This window comes from Taudactylus pleione, unplaced genomic scaffold (assembly GCF_031769625.1).
Source record: "Taudactylus pleione unplaced genomic scaffold, aTauple2 ptg000080l, whole genome shotgun sequence".
Taxonomy (NCBI): Eukaryota; Metazoa; Chordata; class Amphibia; order Anura; family Myobatrachidae; genus Taudactylus; species Taudactylus pleione.
Window position 1 is genome coordinate 9,289,452 of NW_028284482.1, and position 15,624 is coordinate 9,305,075.

Below are 15,624 nucleotides of genomic sequence, written 5' to 3' on the forward strand. Positions count from 1 at the left end.
TGTAGTCTACTACTGGGGTGCACTGTATGGGGGGAATACTACTGGGGGCACTGTATAGGGGGGGCTACTACTGGGGGCAATGCAGCATAGGGGGGATTACTACTGGGGCATTATTATTGGGGGCACTGCATGGGGGGGTGGGGGGCGCCAGTCCATTACATTGCCAGGGGCGCTTGGATCACTAGATACACCCCTGTTCCCACTTTAAATAAAATTGTACGGATCCAAGTGTCATTGACTTGTTTAAAGCGTATGTTTAGAATTGTATCTTTATTTGCTGAATTGTATCAATTGTCATGAAAACGTGATATTTAGATTGTTATTTGACAATAAATTTGTGCATTGTGTATAAATTCCTTTGGTAAAACACTTTTGTTGCCGGTAATAACGCCTGACTACTGACAAGAACCGAGGGATAAATCAGACCGGTAATGAACCCTTTGCATCATACCACACTTGGGGTAATTAGTAAAAGGTGGTTACCACACATGGGTCCTATGATAGGTGCTCATAGAGTCACACAGTACATGGGTCCTATGATGTGTGCTCATAGAGTCACAGTACATGGGTCCAATGATGTGTGCTCATAGAGTTACAGTACATGGGTCCAATGATGTGTGCTCATAGAGTCACACAGGGCATGGGTCCTATGGTGCATGCTCATAGAGTCACACAGTACATGGATCCTATGATGTGTGCTCATAGAGTCACACAGTTCATGGGCTGTGGTGTCAGAAGGGGGGTGCGGGCCGCACCAGGTGTCACCCTCCAAGGGGTTGACACCAAAAGCAGCACACTTATGCGCGCACCCACCACCACACTCCTGCCTGCACCCTACCGCATGCGCTGCCGCCATAGGCGGATTCAGGGGGGAGCACCAAGGCACGTGCCCCCCCAGGCATTTTTTTTTTTAAAATTGTAATTGCTGCCGGGCAGCTCCTGTTTTTGCTGCTGCTACTGACAGCCAGATATGCAGCAGCAGCATCATTGTGCTCGGAGGCTGAGCTGAGCGTAAGAAGCTTTGCCTCCTTGAGCTCTACTCAGAGAGATTCCCGGGCATGGCTGCTTGTTTTGTCACGTTTATGGGAGGCTGAGTGAACAGTACACACTACAGAGCCAACTCAGATGGAAGACCAGCAATCACCAGCATCAGGTAAGGAAGTTTTTTTTTTAAAACAAGTGTACAGTTATATTCTTGGTGCTGCTGGTGTTGGTAAGGGGGGAGGTTTGTAAGTGCTTTGTTGGTAATGGCTGGGTGTTGGTATGGTGAGGGGGGGTGTACTGTAACTGCTGCTGGTGTTGGGGAGTGGAGGGGTGTACTGTAACTGCTGCTGGTGTTGGGGAGGGGGTGTACTCAGACCCTCCAACATAACCCCTTCCATCTGGTACAAAATGCTCTGCTCCTGGACTTCCTTCTTAATTTATGATTGTAGTCACCTGTGGTGAAACACCTGTCTCATCTATTAAATAGTTCAACACAGGTGACTGCAATCATTAATTAAAAAGGAAGTCCAGAAGCAGAGCATTTTGTACCAGATGGAAGCGGTCATGTTGGATGGTAGGGTGTACTGTAACTGCTGCTGGTGTTGGGGATGGGAGGGGGTGTGCTGTAACTGCTGCTGGTATTGGGGAGGGGAGGGCGTGTACTGTAACTGCTGCTGGTGTTTGGGAGGTGGGGGTGTACTGTAATTGCTGCTTGTGTTGGGGGGGGGTTGTACTGTAACTGCCGCTGGTGTTGGGGAGGGCAGGGGGTGTACTGTATTTGCTGCTGGTGTTGGGGATGTGGGGGTGTACTGTAACTGCTGCTGGTGTTGGGGAGGGCAGGGGGTGTACTGTATTTGCTGCTGGTGTTGGGGATGTGGGGGTGTACTGTAACTGCTGCTGGTGTTGAGGAGGGAGATGTACTGTAACTGCTGCTGGTGTTGGGGAGGGGAGGGGAGGGGGTGTACTGTATTTGCTGCTGGTGTTGGGGAGGTGGGTGTATACTGTAACTGCTGCTGGTGTTGGAGGGGGGTGTACTGTAACTGCTGCTGTTGGGGAGGGGGGGTGTATTGTAACTGCTGCTGGTGTTGGGGAGGAGGGTGTACTGTAACTGCTGCTGCTGTTGGGGAGGGGGGTGTACTGTAACTGCTGCTGGTGTTGGTGAGGAGGGTGTACTGTAACTGCTGCTGGTGTTGGAGAGGTGGGTGTATACTGTAACTGCTGCTGGTGTTGGGGGGGTGTACTGTAACTGCTGCTGGTGTTGGGGAGGGGGGTATATTGTAACTGCTGCTGGTGTTAGGTAAGGGAGGGGGTGTACTGTAACTGTTAGGTAAGGGAGGGGGTGTACTGTAACTGTTAGGTAAGGGAGAGGGTAGAGTGTGTAACTGCTGCTGATGTTAGGTAAGGGAGGGGGGTGTACTGTAACTGTTAGGTAAGGGAGAGGGTAGAGTGTGTAACTGCTGCTGATGTTAGGTAAGGGAGGGGGGTGTACTGTAACTGTTAGGTAAGGGAAAGAGGGAGTGTGTAACTGCTGCTGGTGTTAGGTAAGGGAGGGGGGTGTACTGTAACTGTTAGGTAAGGGAGAGGGTAGAGTGTGTAACTGCTGCTGGTGTTAGGTAAGGGAGGGGGTGTACTGTAACTGTTAGGTAAGGCAGGGCCGAAACTAGGATATCTGTCACCCGGTGCAAGGCAGCAATTTTGCGCCCCCCTCCCTTCCCGTACCTGGATTTTGTCCTTGCTCCTCCATAAGGCAGTGCATTACTCAGACTTCCCTGGTATAGTGACTTACATTATTCCATACACCATAATGCCCATTACACATTATGCCACTGTAATGCCTATCACCAAAGTCCCACTAACATATTTGCCCGACACTATTTTATGCCCCACAGTAATGCTTCTAATTACTTTAAAATTACCTGCTCGTTGCCATGGGGTTTCATGCTCATTGCCAGGGGGTTTCATGCTTGTTGTCAGGGGATTTATGCTCATTGCCAGGGGGTTCCATGCTCGTTGCCATGGGGTTCCATGCTCGTTGCCATGGGGGTTTATGCTCAGCCAGGGGGGTTTATGCTCGTTGCCAAGGGGGTTTGAAGGGAGAAGATGTAGCTCTCAGCATCCTCTCCCTGCAGCGCCAGCGTTCCCGGCACTTCCGGGAACGCTGTGTGCATTGCGCTCTGCTAACAGACACTAGAGGTCCAGTAGGACCTCTAGCATCTGTCTCTTCCTTGGCGGCGGCCATTTTTTGATGCCCGTTTTCAGCAGAGTCCATGCGGACGGCTAGTCCTCATGGAATCTGCTGAAAATGGCCATCCAAAAATGGCCGCCGCCAAGAAAGAGACAGACACTAGAGGTCCAGTAAGGACCTCTAGCATTAGTCTCCTCTTCGGCGGTGGCCATTTTCAGATGGCAGAGTCTGCTTTTTCACCCCCCCGCAATCCCCTCCCGGTGCACGTGCACCTCTAGCCCCCCCCTAGTTGCGGCCCTGGGTAAGGGAGAGGGGGAGTGTGTAACTGCTGCTGGTGTTAGGTAAGGGAGGGGGTGTACTGTAACTGTTAGGTAAGGGAGAGGGGGAGTGTATAACGGCTGCTGGTGTTAGGTAAGGGAGGGGGGTGTACTGTAACTGTTACTGTTAGGTAAGGGAGAGGGTAGAGGACCTCATTCAGAGCCGGTCGCACACAGCGTGCGGTCGGTCTGAATGAGGGAAGGACCTCTTGAATTTTCAAGACGTCCTCCTTTGCGGTGGTAAGGCTGTGAGTTAACACCCACAGCCTTACGACCTCCTAAGGTGATGGTTGCGATGGTCAAGACCATCGCGACCATCGGGGCTTATGACAAGACCCTAGGGTAGGAACGCCTCCGTTTGGGCTGCCACCCCCCCGGCCCGCCTTCCAAACGGGGCGAGCTGTCAATCAACATATACAGCTCGCCCCCTTTGGATCGAGACCCGCTACAACAGGCGCTGTCGTTCATAGCGGGTCTCACGCATGCGCACGACGGCGCCGGCGCCGTAGTGCACATGCTCTGTGGGGGGCCATTGACCCGGTCCGAGCGCATCGGCGCTAACGACCGGGTCTGAATGACCCCCAGAGTGTGTAACTGCTGCTGGTGTTAGGTAAGGGAGGGGGTGTACTGTAACTGTTAGGTAAGGGAGAGGGGAAGTGTGTAACGGCTGCTGGTGTTAGGTAAGGTAGGGGGTGTACTGTAACTGTTAGGTAAGGGAGAGGGGGAGTGTGTAACGGCTGCTGGTGTTAGGTAAGGGAGGGGGGTGTATTGTAACTGTTAGGTAAGGGAGAGGGGGTTGCGTGTAACTGCTGCTGGTGTTAGTTGGGGGGGTTTAACTGCTGCTGGTATTGTGGTGTTGGTCAAGGGGGGGAGGGTAACTCTGGGTGCTGCTGGGGTTGTGGTGTTGGTAGAGGGCGTAAATGTGTCATGGACGTTTCTGCTGGGTCCATGCTGGCAGAAATGTGCCCTCAGGTGAGTGGGAAGTGTGGGTTGTGTGTATCCAGCAGCAGCAGGAGGGACTTGGGGGTAACATGGTGTCACACAGGAGGCCCCTACTACAGTGACTAAGGGGCCTATGTATCAAGCTGTTTTTACAAAAAATTATGCAGAAACTGCAGTGCATATTTTCATGTATTGCAGCTATGTACTAATGGCATAATGCAGGAGATTTCACAGAATTCTCCGGCAAAGTGTTATTAGCACTGCAGATCGCAGCCTCCATTATTATCAATGAGGACTACGATCTGACCCCTATGTACTAAACTCCAAATAACTAAACTTTTTGGAGTTTAGCCCCGGTAGTTTACACCAACTTCACATTTTTTATCTCTCTCTTCCAGCCCCCGGCCAACTTCGGAAGCTGACACTATTGGGCAGATTCAATTAGCTGCAGGATTTACCCTGCGGCTAATTGCCGCTCTGGACCTGTTCAATTAGCGGGGATTCCTTGCGCGCGAGTCCCGGCAGTCTGACTTTACCTCGCACCTCATATAGGTACGAGGTAATATCCATGTAAAAACGAGCAAATCGGCCTCGCGCGCGAAGAAAAAACACATTGATTCAGCAGTTTACGTGGAATCAGTGTGTTTCCGCGCTCGAGTCACAATTTTTCGGAGCGGGAAAAAGGCTATTTAATTGAATAGCTTTTCCCCGTGCCGTGGGAATTTAGGCCAGCAATTAGTCACTGGTAAATCCCGCGGCTAATTGAATCTGCCCCTATGCGTTTGCGCAGTGTCAGCTTCCCCCGGAGAAGTCTTTCAGTTCTGGGAAAGACTTTTACAATTTGCCGGGTACCTCACAGCTGATCACTTGGGCTGGCTCCTAAGACTGCTCTGCCTGTCCAATTGCTTTGCCTACTCCAATTGCCATTTAGTAACTTTATGTGAAACTAAAATAATGTGAAAAGGGTTTTTGTAAAAATAATGTTAATAGAGCCCTTAGTCTATTAAAGAGTTGTGACAGACTAATAAAAGTAGGTAGGTAGAATTCTATTTAAGTGGCCTGACATTTGAGTCTCACTTGGTGGCACAAGTGCAGAGAATGCATCTAAATTTAATTTCTCACTGTCAAAATCTATAAAGTGTCTAAGGACCTAGGCGATCCCCGGCCATTTACTTTACAATTTCATACCATAACTTCTACTTACTAATATCAGTCACTGAGCTTCTCAAAATATAAGTGGGATGTTAATTTGCTAAACCATTTGGCACAACAAGATGTACGTTATGTATTCACAGCAGACATGTGGGGTCACATCCGCACTCCCATATGCAACCACGCCCCCTTCCTAGTCATGGTGTCCCCCCTGTCATTTTTTCTGGATCTGCCCTGGATCTGCGCATCTTGGTCCCAATTTTTATTTTTGTGGAGGTGGGGGGTGTCACCGTGCTTTACAGCATTGGGTGACACCAAGCCTAGTGACGCCTCTGTGCATGGTGTATGCTCATAGAGTTGCAGTAGTTACTGAGATGCACAGAAATGTATTGGACATGACTATTCAGACACACTGCACTGTCTTATGGGTATATTATAGGAGTGTCACAGTTGTGTCACATAACTGGTTGCAAACTCAGGCGCTTAGATGCTTACATTGGAGGCCATACTCTGACAGAGATTCTGCACCTATCTAGGGGCAAGTGCAAGTTTCAGTGGTGCATCCAAGCGGGATTGTTGCTTCTAAAGACACACAAAATGGGTGTACAGTCATTGCACAATCAGACGTGCACTTGTACATCAGTAGAAAATGTGTTTACTAGCATTAGCATAAAGTCAACGACTACAGCAAAACACACTAAAGCAGTCACAGCAGCGTACGACTCTGAATCAGTCCTTAAATGTGCAAATATCACTTCTAATCCAAAAGTATTTGAAAATGTCTATTAATTTTTTTCTGATGCTGGTGAGAAAGAACCAATTACCAGCAATGACATGTTTGAAATATAATATTTTGGTCTGCAGCTAGGAGTACCCAATAAGGATTTTGCCAGGGGTGTATCTATAATGGGTGCAGGGTGTGCGGGGCACACAGGTCCCTGGGTCCAGGGGGGCCCCGCACCGCACACCCTGCACCCATAGTATTACTTACCTCTCCGTAGTCCCACATCGGCATGGGGGTCCGGCGCTGTAACGACTGGAAAATGGACACCGCGGCCATTTTCCCGACGTTTGCGCATGCGCAGTACAGGGAAAATGACTGCCACAGCCATTTTCCCGGTGACCTGTGCATACTCTATAGACTCTGGGCGCACTCTAGTGCCCAGAGCCTAACACAGGCGCTGGCCGCGTACAGCTCAATGCGCTGCAGGTCGCCGGACAGAAAGGAGGGGGCCCATGTCGGAGACTGCACACGGGCCCCCTCCTATCTAGAAACTCACCTGCTACAAAGTGATAGCACCGGACCCAGCAATGGGATGCCAGACTCCAGTGTGTGACAAATAAGCTTTGCACAACATAACAGTAAACAGATATCTCCAAAAAAAAGTAAATGTAATGTAAAATTAAATTTTTGCCTTATCTTATTTGTGGTCCTTTAATGGACATCTTCCCATAAATATGTAAGCAACTTTATATGCTCATAGTTCTCTGTACAATACATTACATGCTACAACAGTCAAGTGTCCATAATACGAAGGGACAGTGCCAGGTTTCAATTATTTGTATTTGGAAACTCTGCTGCTTGTCAATATTGACCAACTGTAGTATATAGTAAAATGTGTCTTCTTTTGAATATTGGCTACAGTCTTCATTATACTCTATGTAGAAACAGTTACCGCGCTCAGCGCCTTATAGTGTTGTGGATTTGTTTATGTATAAACAAGCTAACTCAGGAAATAGTGTGATATAGTTTAATGGTTAAACACAGTGTTATGGTGCATACACACGGTCCGATTTTTCTTCAGATCTGAACGATAACGATTAAAAAATCGTTCAATCGTTCATATCTGAAGGAAAATCTGTCATATCTGTCAGATCTGTCAGATGAACGATTTGAACGATGCGCGTTCCCGATGGTCAGATAACGATATCTGACATCTGATGTGTTTGCAGTCAGACTTGGACGATTCCATTCATTTTAATGCAGTCAAAAATCGTTCAAATCTTTGGTAAAATCGTTCAAATCGTTCATCTGACAGATCTGACAAATCTGACCGTGTGTATGCTCCATTAGCCTTATATATCTTATGCACAGTCACAGTAGTGAATATAGGGATCAGAATAGTAGTAGTATATAATGTTGTAGTGGATCAGTTGTCACAAAAGGTATTACACATATGTAATGGTATCAAATAACTCAAAGTGTATATAGTGGAGAGTTGATACAGTTCAGGTTCAAGATTAACATATACTGTAGTGCTAACAAATACAGTACAGTATAAACAGATGGTAGACCGGTATACGTTGCAGTTCGTGCCAGATTAAGGTCCACATGGGCCTGGAGCTGACATTTAAGAAGGGCCTATTTTGTGCTGTCGCAGATGGTGTAACCAACATGGCGGAGGTGTGACTAGTGATGTGGGGCTGGGGGTGTGTCTAGTGTTGTGAGGGCCAATGCTTTGGGAAGGGTGTCAGCACCATGGAGGGCATAGCTGCCGCCTACCTTCAACAACTTCAATTTCCCTCCCAGGGCCGGCTCTAGGGGGTATTCGACCTGAGCAATCACAAAGAGGTGCCACCCATAGAGGTGTGCACCCCTCGCCAACATCCTGATTTCAGCGGGAAATTACTGTCCCGCTGTTCCACCCGTGGGCCAAAGTGGCCCGCAGGTGGTTAAATCGGAAGGTTGAGGACCCCCCACTGCCGCAGCGGTGCCAGACCCCGGAGACTTTGAATGGATGCTGCGCGCATGGAGTGACGGGAGAGCTGGTGAGGCTCCCCCCAGCCTGAAGTTATTTGGAGGCGGACATGCCTCCTAATAACGTCATGTAGGGGGCGTGACCTATGGTAATTAGGCCACACCCCCATTTTCGTCGCACGTGAAGATAGGGCGCTCTGGAGGGGGCTGGCACAGGGTGCCTCGACCCCTGGAGCCTTCCCTGCTCCCTCCTCTCTTTGCTTATATAAAGCGTACATCACCTGTTATATTATTCAGCAAAATAATTGAATAAAAAAATATATATATGTGCAAGTTGAAGCATGAATGCTGCAGAGTCTGAGTCCGAAAACATTTTGGCGACACGCCCATAAGATGGACCATTTTTGCCCACATTAAAAGCCACTTCCCATTCTCTGCCCAGGAATGCCCATCACTTTTTCATTACATTTCTAATAGCATATTCACACAACACCTATGTGTGTACACACAATTTAACACAAGCACCGTACATTTGATAGTAAAACACGAAATTGTCTGGGTGACCCCAAACTTTCGCGAGGGAACAACTTTCTTCTCTAAGTGGTTACAACTTACTTGTTTAGCTGGCCTTAATGGGCATGAACTGCACTTCTGCCCTCACTTACGTCACTTCCAGATCCCTAGAATGGAGGGAAAATAAGCTCTACCATCACGTGACCGGGGCCTCCGGGCTCCAACCAGGAAGTTAGTGAGAGACGCTTGCAGTGGTCCAGCACGGAGCAGCGAACGGGAAGGAAGGCTAAGTTCCCCCACGACAAAACCCCCCACAAAGCAAATTGCAGTCATATCGAACCGACCAGCCTCCACCCAGGCACAATCGGATGCCCAAAGATCCGGCCACACCAGGCACGTCGTCTGTAGCACCCACTGTAGGGAAGCTGGCAACACCCCCAGGCTGATCACAGTGCCACTGAACAGCTAATGTCAATACATTTTTTCACAAATTTTCATATCATTATATTTTTTCATATCTATTATTATTATTTTTTCTATACCCTTCTATGTACCACTCCGGATCTTCTCTGCCTATAACTACTATTTCCCATATATTTTTCCACACACCCCCACAACTGTATACAACAGCACTGCAGGACGCCGCTCTCTGCTGTCCACTGCCATTTAGGCAGCAGCCCGCAGAAACGACTCACCGTGCACTAAGAACTGCAACGTATACCGGTATACCATCTGTTTATACTGTACTGTATTTGTTAGCACTATATGTTAATCTTGAACCTGAACTGTATCAACTCTCCACTATATAAACGTTTAGTTATTTGATACAATTACATATGTGTAATACCTTATGTGACAACTGATCCACTACAACATTATATACTCCTACTATTCTGATCCCTATATTCACTATGCATATTCATATGTGACTGTGCATAAGATATATAAGGCTAACACTGTGTTTAACCATTAAACTATATCACACTATTTCCTGAGTTATCTTGCTTATACCTAAAAGATTCCACAACACTATAAGGCGCTGAGCGCGGTAACTGTTTCTATATACTTGTATACTAAGAGGACTAGGCACCTCTTCTCTACTCGCGGCACACTCCGCAACATTATAGCGATATCCAGCGCACAAAGTACCAAAACCTGTTTATATTCAGTATACTCTAGCTGTATACTCTAGCTGGGCATATTTGTAAAAGAGATGTGACTCTCTTTACATTTCTTCTTGCTAAAATACTATATAAAGTAACATAAATAATACGTTTTATGTTAAAGATGATCTTGTTTTCAAGTACAGGCTACTGAAAGAGTGTAGCAAAAAACAATTGCTCTTCTACCAGAGTTTGCATGGTAGATGTGCAGATAAGATTAATATGCTTGCTAATAGCTTGCCAGGCAGTACCATGTCACCTCTCATGCCAATGTGAAACAGGGGGCAGGGGCGTAACTACCAGCTGTGCAGCTGGTAAATTGCATCAGGGCCCGCGGCAATGAAGGGGTCCGCAGCGGCATTGACAGCAGTACACTAATAATGAGTCAGACTGACTCACTAAGTGCACTGCGCCGGCCGGGGACCATAACAAAGAAGAAGAGGCCCCTTCTCTACCCTCCTATCTCCTCCCCTCCTCTTACATCCTCCTCTCTGACACTGCTGTTGCTGTGGGTCCAACGTGAAAACCAGGAGAGGTGTCTGACCTGACTTCCTACATCACTCTACAGTCAGGCATGCTGGTCCGGCATTCCTCCATTGAACCCTGGCTTTGCCCCTGCTGTGTCAGCCAGGGGAAGATACCTGCTGTGCACAGCTTCTCTGCACAAGTGACAGGGCAATTCTTCACTCATAATACTCTATACTCCAGATTCTTCCACTATCATTGTCTTTCCTCAGCTCTCATATTAAACCCCCTTTTTCTACTTGTCTCCCTCACTGGTACTATCCCTTCATGTCCCAGTGAACTCTTGAAACCAATTTAGCCCCTTTACTCCCTCCTACAGAGACCTCACATACCCTCTGCCTCTACCCTTCACCCTCTGCCTGTCACCCTGTCACCCACTGACCGTCATCCTCTGCCTCTCCCTGTCACCCACTTTTCATCACCCACTGCCTCTCCCCGTCAGCCGCTACTTATCCCTGTCACCCACTGCCATGTGGCATATTATGACCATGGGGTGGAGGAGGGGGCCCCAAAGCATAAATTTGCACCCACCACTTACAAGTTCCGCCACTGACAGGGGGACAGAAATGGCTGCAAATAGCATTACATTTTGTTTTATTAATTTTTTGCAACAGGCTATTGAGAGCATGTAACCACCAACATAGACTTAGGCACGTATTCATTTTGGAGCGAAAAGTCATAGGCCAGACTTTTCGCTGTCATCAGAGGTTTTGCAGTCAAAAAGTTATCGCGCGCATCCCCGCTTATTCCCGTATTCAATTCCAAATCGGCGAAAACGGGACCCGGCGAAAACGAAATTGGCGAAGAGTCCTGTGATTTTTGGGGAAATCAGCCTGACACCCCCAAAAGATGTTCTGACATAGGGGTTCACTATGGGTACCCCAGAATAGCCCTGCAAAAGCTATTTGGGGTCTTTGAATGGTCTTATTAGGCGCTATTTAGAGTCTTTGGGACAGTGGCGAAGAATAGCATTTAGACACATTTTTTGGGGAAAATAAGTAGTCCCATCAAATTTGGGGTACATGAAAATGGGTGCAAGCATATTTTAAAATGGCTAAAGCACCTGCAATAAAAAGAAAACCTCCCCCATACTAGCAGACCCCCCAAAGGCTATTTCGATAGGTTTTGAAGTTGTTCCCCCACTTTGAAATTTTTCGCCTACTTTTTCAAAGTGCTTTTTTGGTGTGTCCTTTGTGTTTTTTCTGCATTTTTTGACACAGTTAGCGTCATGGGGGGTGTTCAAAGGGTGCAGATGGTTTCTGCAAGTTTGTACCCCAAAACCCCAAATCTGCACTTTTTTCTGCCGGGTATTCATTGGCAAATATTTCCACCGGTTGCAAGGCGCAAACTTTTCGCACCGGCAAAAAGTCGGACAAATTGAATTGGTGAAAATGACGTAATCGGCTAAAAAGTTTCGCTTTTCACAGCCTAATTGAATATGGTTCGAAGTGGTGATAATTCCTCTGGAATATTTATTAAGCTGACGTAATTAATATAGAAATGTAACACTACAACCTTGTGATAGGATATGCGGACTTCACCCCACTGTTGCCACCAGTTATTGTAACAGGATGGGCTTACAATGTCACTCTGCCTGCAGCCACCAATGAGAAACTGTTATTTTTAGTGTTTCCTTACCATCAGTCACCTGCCATTACTGACCACTACTAATGGCAGTATTACACCAACAGACACTCACTGACTGGGAGTGCCAGCTGATCACTTTCTGGCTGCCCTCACAGCGCTGCAGGGTGTGTAGTGGCTGCAATGGCGGGAGTCGCGTGGGCTTGGCGGTGTCATCACGCCCCGCTATGCAATGTCAATATTTCCATCACTGTAAAGCAGGGGGCATGGCTATGATGACATGATTCAGCAGAATCGTGTCATTGCCCCCTGTACATCCTACTTTCTCTCGTTAATTAGGTGGCTGCGGGGAGGGAACTGTGGACCTCATTCAGAGCCGGTTGCACAGAGCGTGCGGTCGGTCTGAATGAGGGGAGGACGTCTTGAATTTTCAAGACGTCCTCCTTTGCGGTGGTAAGGCTGTGGGTTAACACCCACATCCTTATGACCGCCTAAGGTGATGGTCGCGATGGTCAAAACCATCGCGACCATCGGGGCTTACGACGAGACCCTAGGGTAGGGTCTCCCTTGTCGTAAGCCCCGGAGAGCTTTCGGCTCTGTCTGAGCCGGAAGCTCTCCACTGACATCACTAGTGATGTCAGTGGGGCCGCCCCAAACGGTAGGCGTTCCCATGGGAACGCCCCCGTTTGGGCTGCCACCCCCCTGGCCTGCCTTCCAATCGGGGCGAGCTGTCAATTAACATCGACAGCTCGCCCCCTTTGGATCGAGACCCGCTACGACCGGCGCTGTCAGTCGTAGCGGGTCTCAGGCATGCGCATGACGGCGCCGGCGCCATCGTGCGCATGCTCTGTGGGGGGCCATCGACCCGGTCTGAGCGCATCGGCGCTAACGACCGGGTCTGAATGACCCCCCCATGTCCCCTGGCTGTGGCATTACTCCCACGCTAGTGGAGCGTGGTGCTGGTTCTAAAATTACAGGGGACCCCTACACAATTTTTTTTTGTATTTTTAGGTTCATTAAATACGAGGGACCTCTACACATTTTTTTCCCCGCATTTTTTTTAACTAGGGCTAGCTCAGGGGCTGGTTATGCTAGGGAGGGGAGAACCCACACCATATTTTTTTTTTACATTAACCCTTTAATGCCTTTTTTATACATAGAAGTATGCATGGATCTCAATGATCTGTAAATGCTTCTACTAAACACGTTGCTGGGATTTGTGAATGAGTGAACTTGCAAACGCCAGAACAGTATCGCCACTGAATGCCAATTGTCAGCCAAACACGCTTCTTAGTAAATTTGTGATTTTCTGCGGAAAACATGCTGCGATTCGAGATCGCACACCAACACAATTCTTAGTAAATTTCCCTCTTGGTATTAATTTAAGGTGGGGTAAAGTGACTAGTACTTAACTGTGAGGGAGCAATGAGGCCTAATCATTTAGGTAGTGGCTGGGTTAAGAGTGGGAGCTGTATTTTCTAAATGCGTATGTTGGTTACTGTTGTTGGTTCTTGGGAGAGTGGGGGCTAGAGTGTTCACTTGTCATTGTTTTCAGGATGTGTTTATTACCTATCTCTGCTAAACAGGCACCATCGGCAATCAGGTTAACCCAGGGACTGCCTTAGGGCTTTCCTTTTTTAATTCATATTTAAAAAAAAAATGGAATGATCAGTGGGAACAGGTGTAAGGTGGTCGGGTAAGTGACCTTCCATGCTTGGGTGATCTGCGGCTCCACAAATAAATTGTTATTTTCTATAATCCCTCCACTTGTAGTGATGACCATGTAGCCTATTGCTGCAGTGCACGACCCCAACCTCCTCACGGCTCATTTGACTGTCATGAGAAGGACAGCAGTAGATTACTCTGTCCCGGAGGTGGCTCATGAAGATTGATAAGTACTGTAATGACGTAAATTGCCACTTGTCAATAGCAATGAGGGCAGTGAGGTGAATGGAAATGATAGAGACACTAAAGTAAATGGTAGTAGTAAATAGTAGATGGGGCCACAGGCGTGAGTAGCGCTGAGGCAGTGAGGTGAATGGGTAGTGATGGGGGCTGTAATGTTATTGGGCAGTGTGTTAGATGGTCAGTAATGGGGCCTGTGAAGTAAATTGGCAGTGATAGGACAGTCAGGTATTTTGTAATGATGGGGTCGGTAAGCTGTGTGGTAAGGATAGTAAGATGAAATGGAAGTGATGTGAGGGCATTGAGGTGAATGGCTGATCATGGAGACAGTGATGGGAATGGCCTGCAGCACCAGAGTATGACGGCACCAGGGCATGAGAAGGGGGTGCTAAAAAACTGAGGCTTTTTCCGGGGGGGGGGGGGGGGGGGTTGGTTTATAAGACAGAGGGTCTTTTTTACTACGAAAGTGGTGTGGAGGTTACTGTTATTATGTTATTATGATTTATGACCACTGGGGGGGTCCATTGCCAATAGAGAGTGGGAAGTTGTTTTATAATTGGGAGCCTATGGGGATGGGGGGATGCAAAACATCTCCTAAATATATTTTTATTATAAATAAAATACTGAAATATTTTATTAAAAATACTTTTTAAACTCTAAAAAAACGTTAATTTCTGAGCAATAATTGTGTTGAAATAAACTAATGGATTGATTGAGAGCCGCACACAATGCCGATGTTCATGTAGCTAAGTGATTATATGCTGCTGCACATGCACGATCCCTAGAATCTTATACAGGTTATATGTTACACAGTGTGTGTATGCACAAAGGCGCTGAAGCATGGTATCAGAAAAGGTTTGGAAAAGTGCTGGGCATTTCTAAGCGGTGACAGGGAAGTGGCTATACAGATGTACGGAAATGGTCTGTCTTATGTGAGTGTAGCACCATTTGCATAAAGTTGAGGATGGGTGACCGCTAATAGACGCAGCCACGTCTGTATCCACCTCTAAATCAGCCCCTAAATGCTTTGGAGGGGAAATATATTTTCTACAGCACTTATAGTTGGTGTGCAAAATCTAATTTCATCCACCTGTGGTGCACATATTAAATAATACACTCAAAACTCCAATTCCACACAATAATTAAGAAAACTTTGGGTCTGATTAACATTGCAGCCAGTGTCCATGCTGTGTCCATGTGTCTGTGTGCATAGAATGATGTCAGCCTTGGAGAGGGCCTGTCAGTATAAGGGGGGAGAGGAGGAGTTGGAAAAAGTTCATAAGAGAATCAGTGAAGATATTCATAGCAAAGAAGTGAGAGATATGAGAATGGTCCGACTAGCTTGTTTACAACTGATAACCCGAAGCAACTAATCCTAGACCAAGGTAACCTACTTTATATGTGCACAGTTAGAGATTGCATTATATATTAACATTATCTGTGCAATAACACGATTTATGCTTATACTGTATTATTAACCCATCTTATCTAATTATCACCTAGGAATACAGCTTGCTCCTACGATTACTATGTAACATACCCTGGGAAATTACTATGAGAGAACCCTCTTTCTCAATTGTAAAAATATATCTGTCATCGTTCCTAATTCTTTGCTGATGTACAGTATGTAGCTCTTTTACATCTTCTACATTGCAA

General features: G+C 47.2%; 1 protein-coding gene across 4 annotated transcripts in view; it reads left to right on the forward strand.

The window, feature by feature from the left end:
* Positions 1-1,506: 1,506 nt before the first annotated feature.
* LOC148532287 (uncharacterized) overlaps positions 1,507-15,624 on the forward strand; it is a 56,328-nt gene continuing 42,210 nt past the window's right edge. Inside the window, exon 1 of one of the 4 annotated variants that reach the window (XM_088468054.1) lies at positions 1,507-1,558. In XM_088468054.1, coding sequence (XP_088324180.1) covers positions 1,537-1,558 — 22 coding nt within the window. In that variant the 5' untranslated portion in view covers positions 1,507-1,536. Of the gene's footprint in view, positions 1,559-15,265; positions 15,354-15,624 lie in introns of those variants that run through there. The other 3 variants (XM_088468056.1, XM_088468055.1, XM_088468057.1) reach the window with 3 other exon arrangements.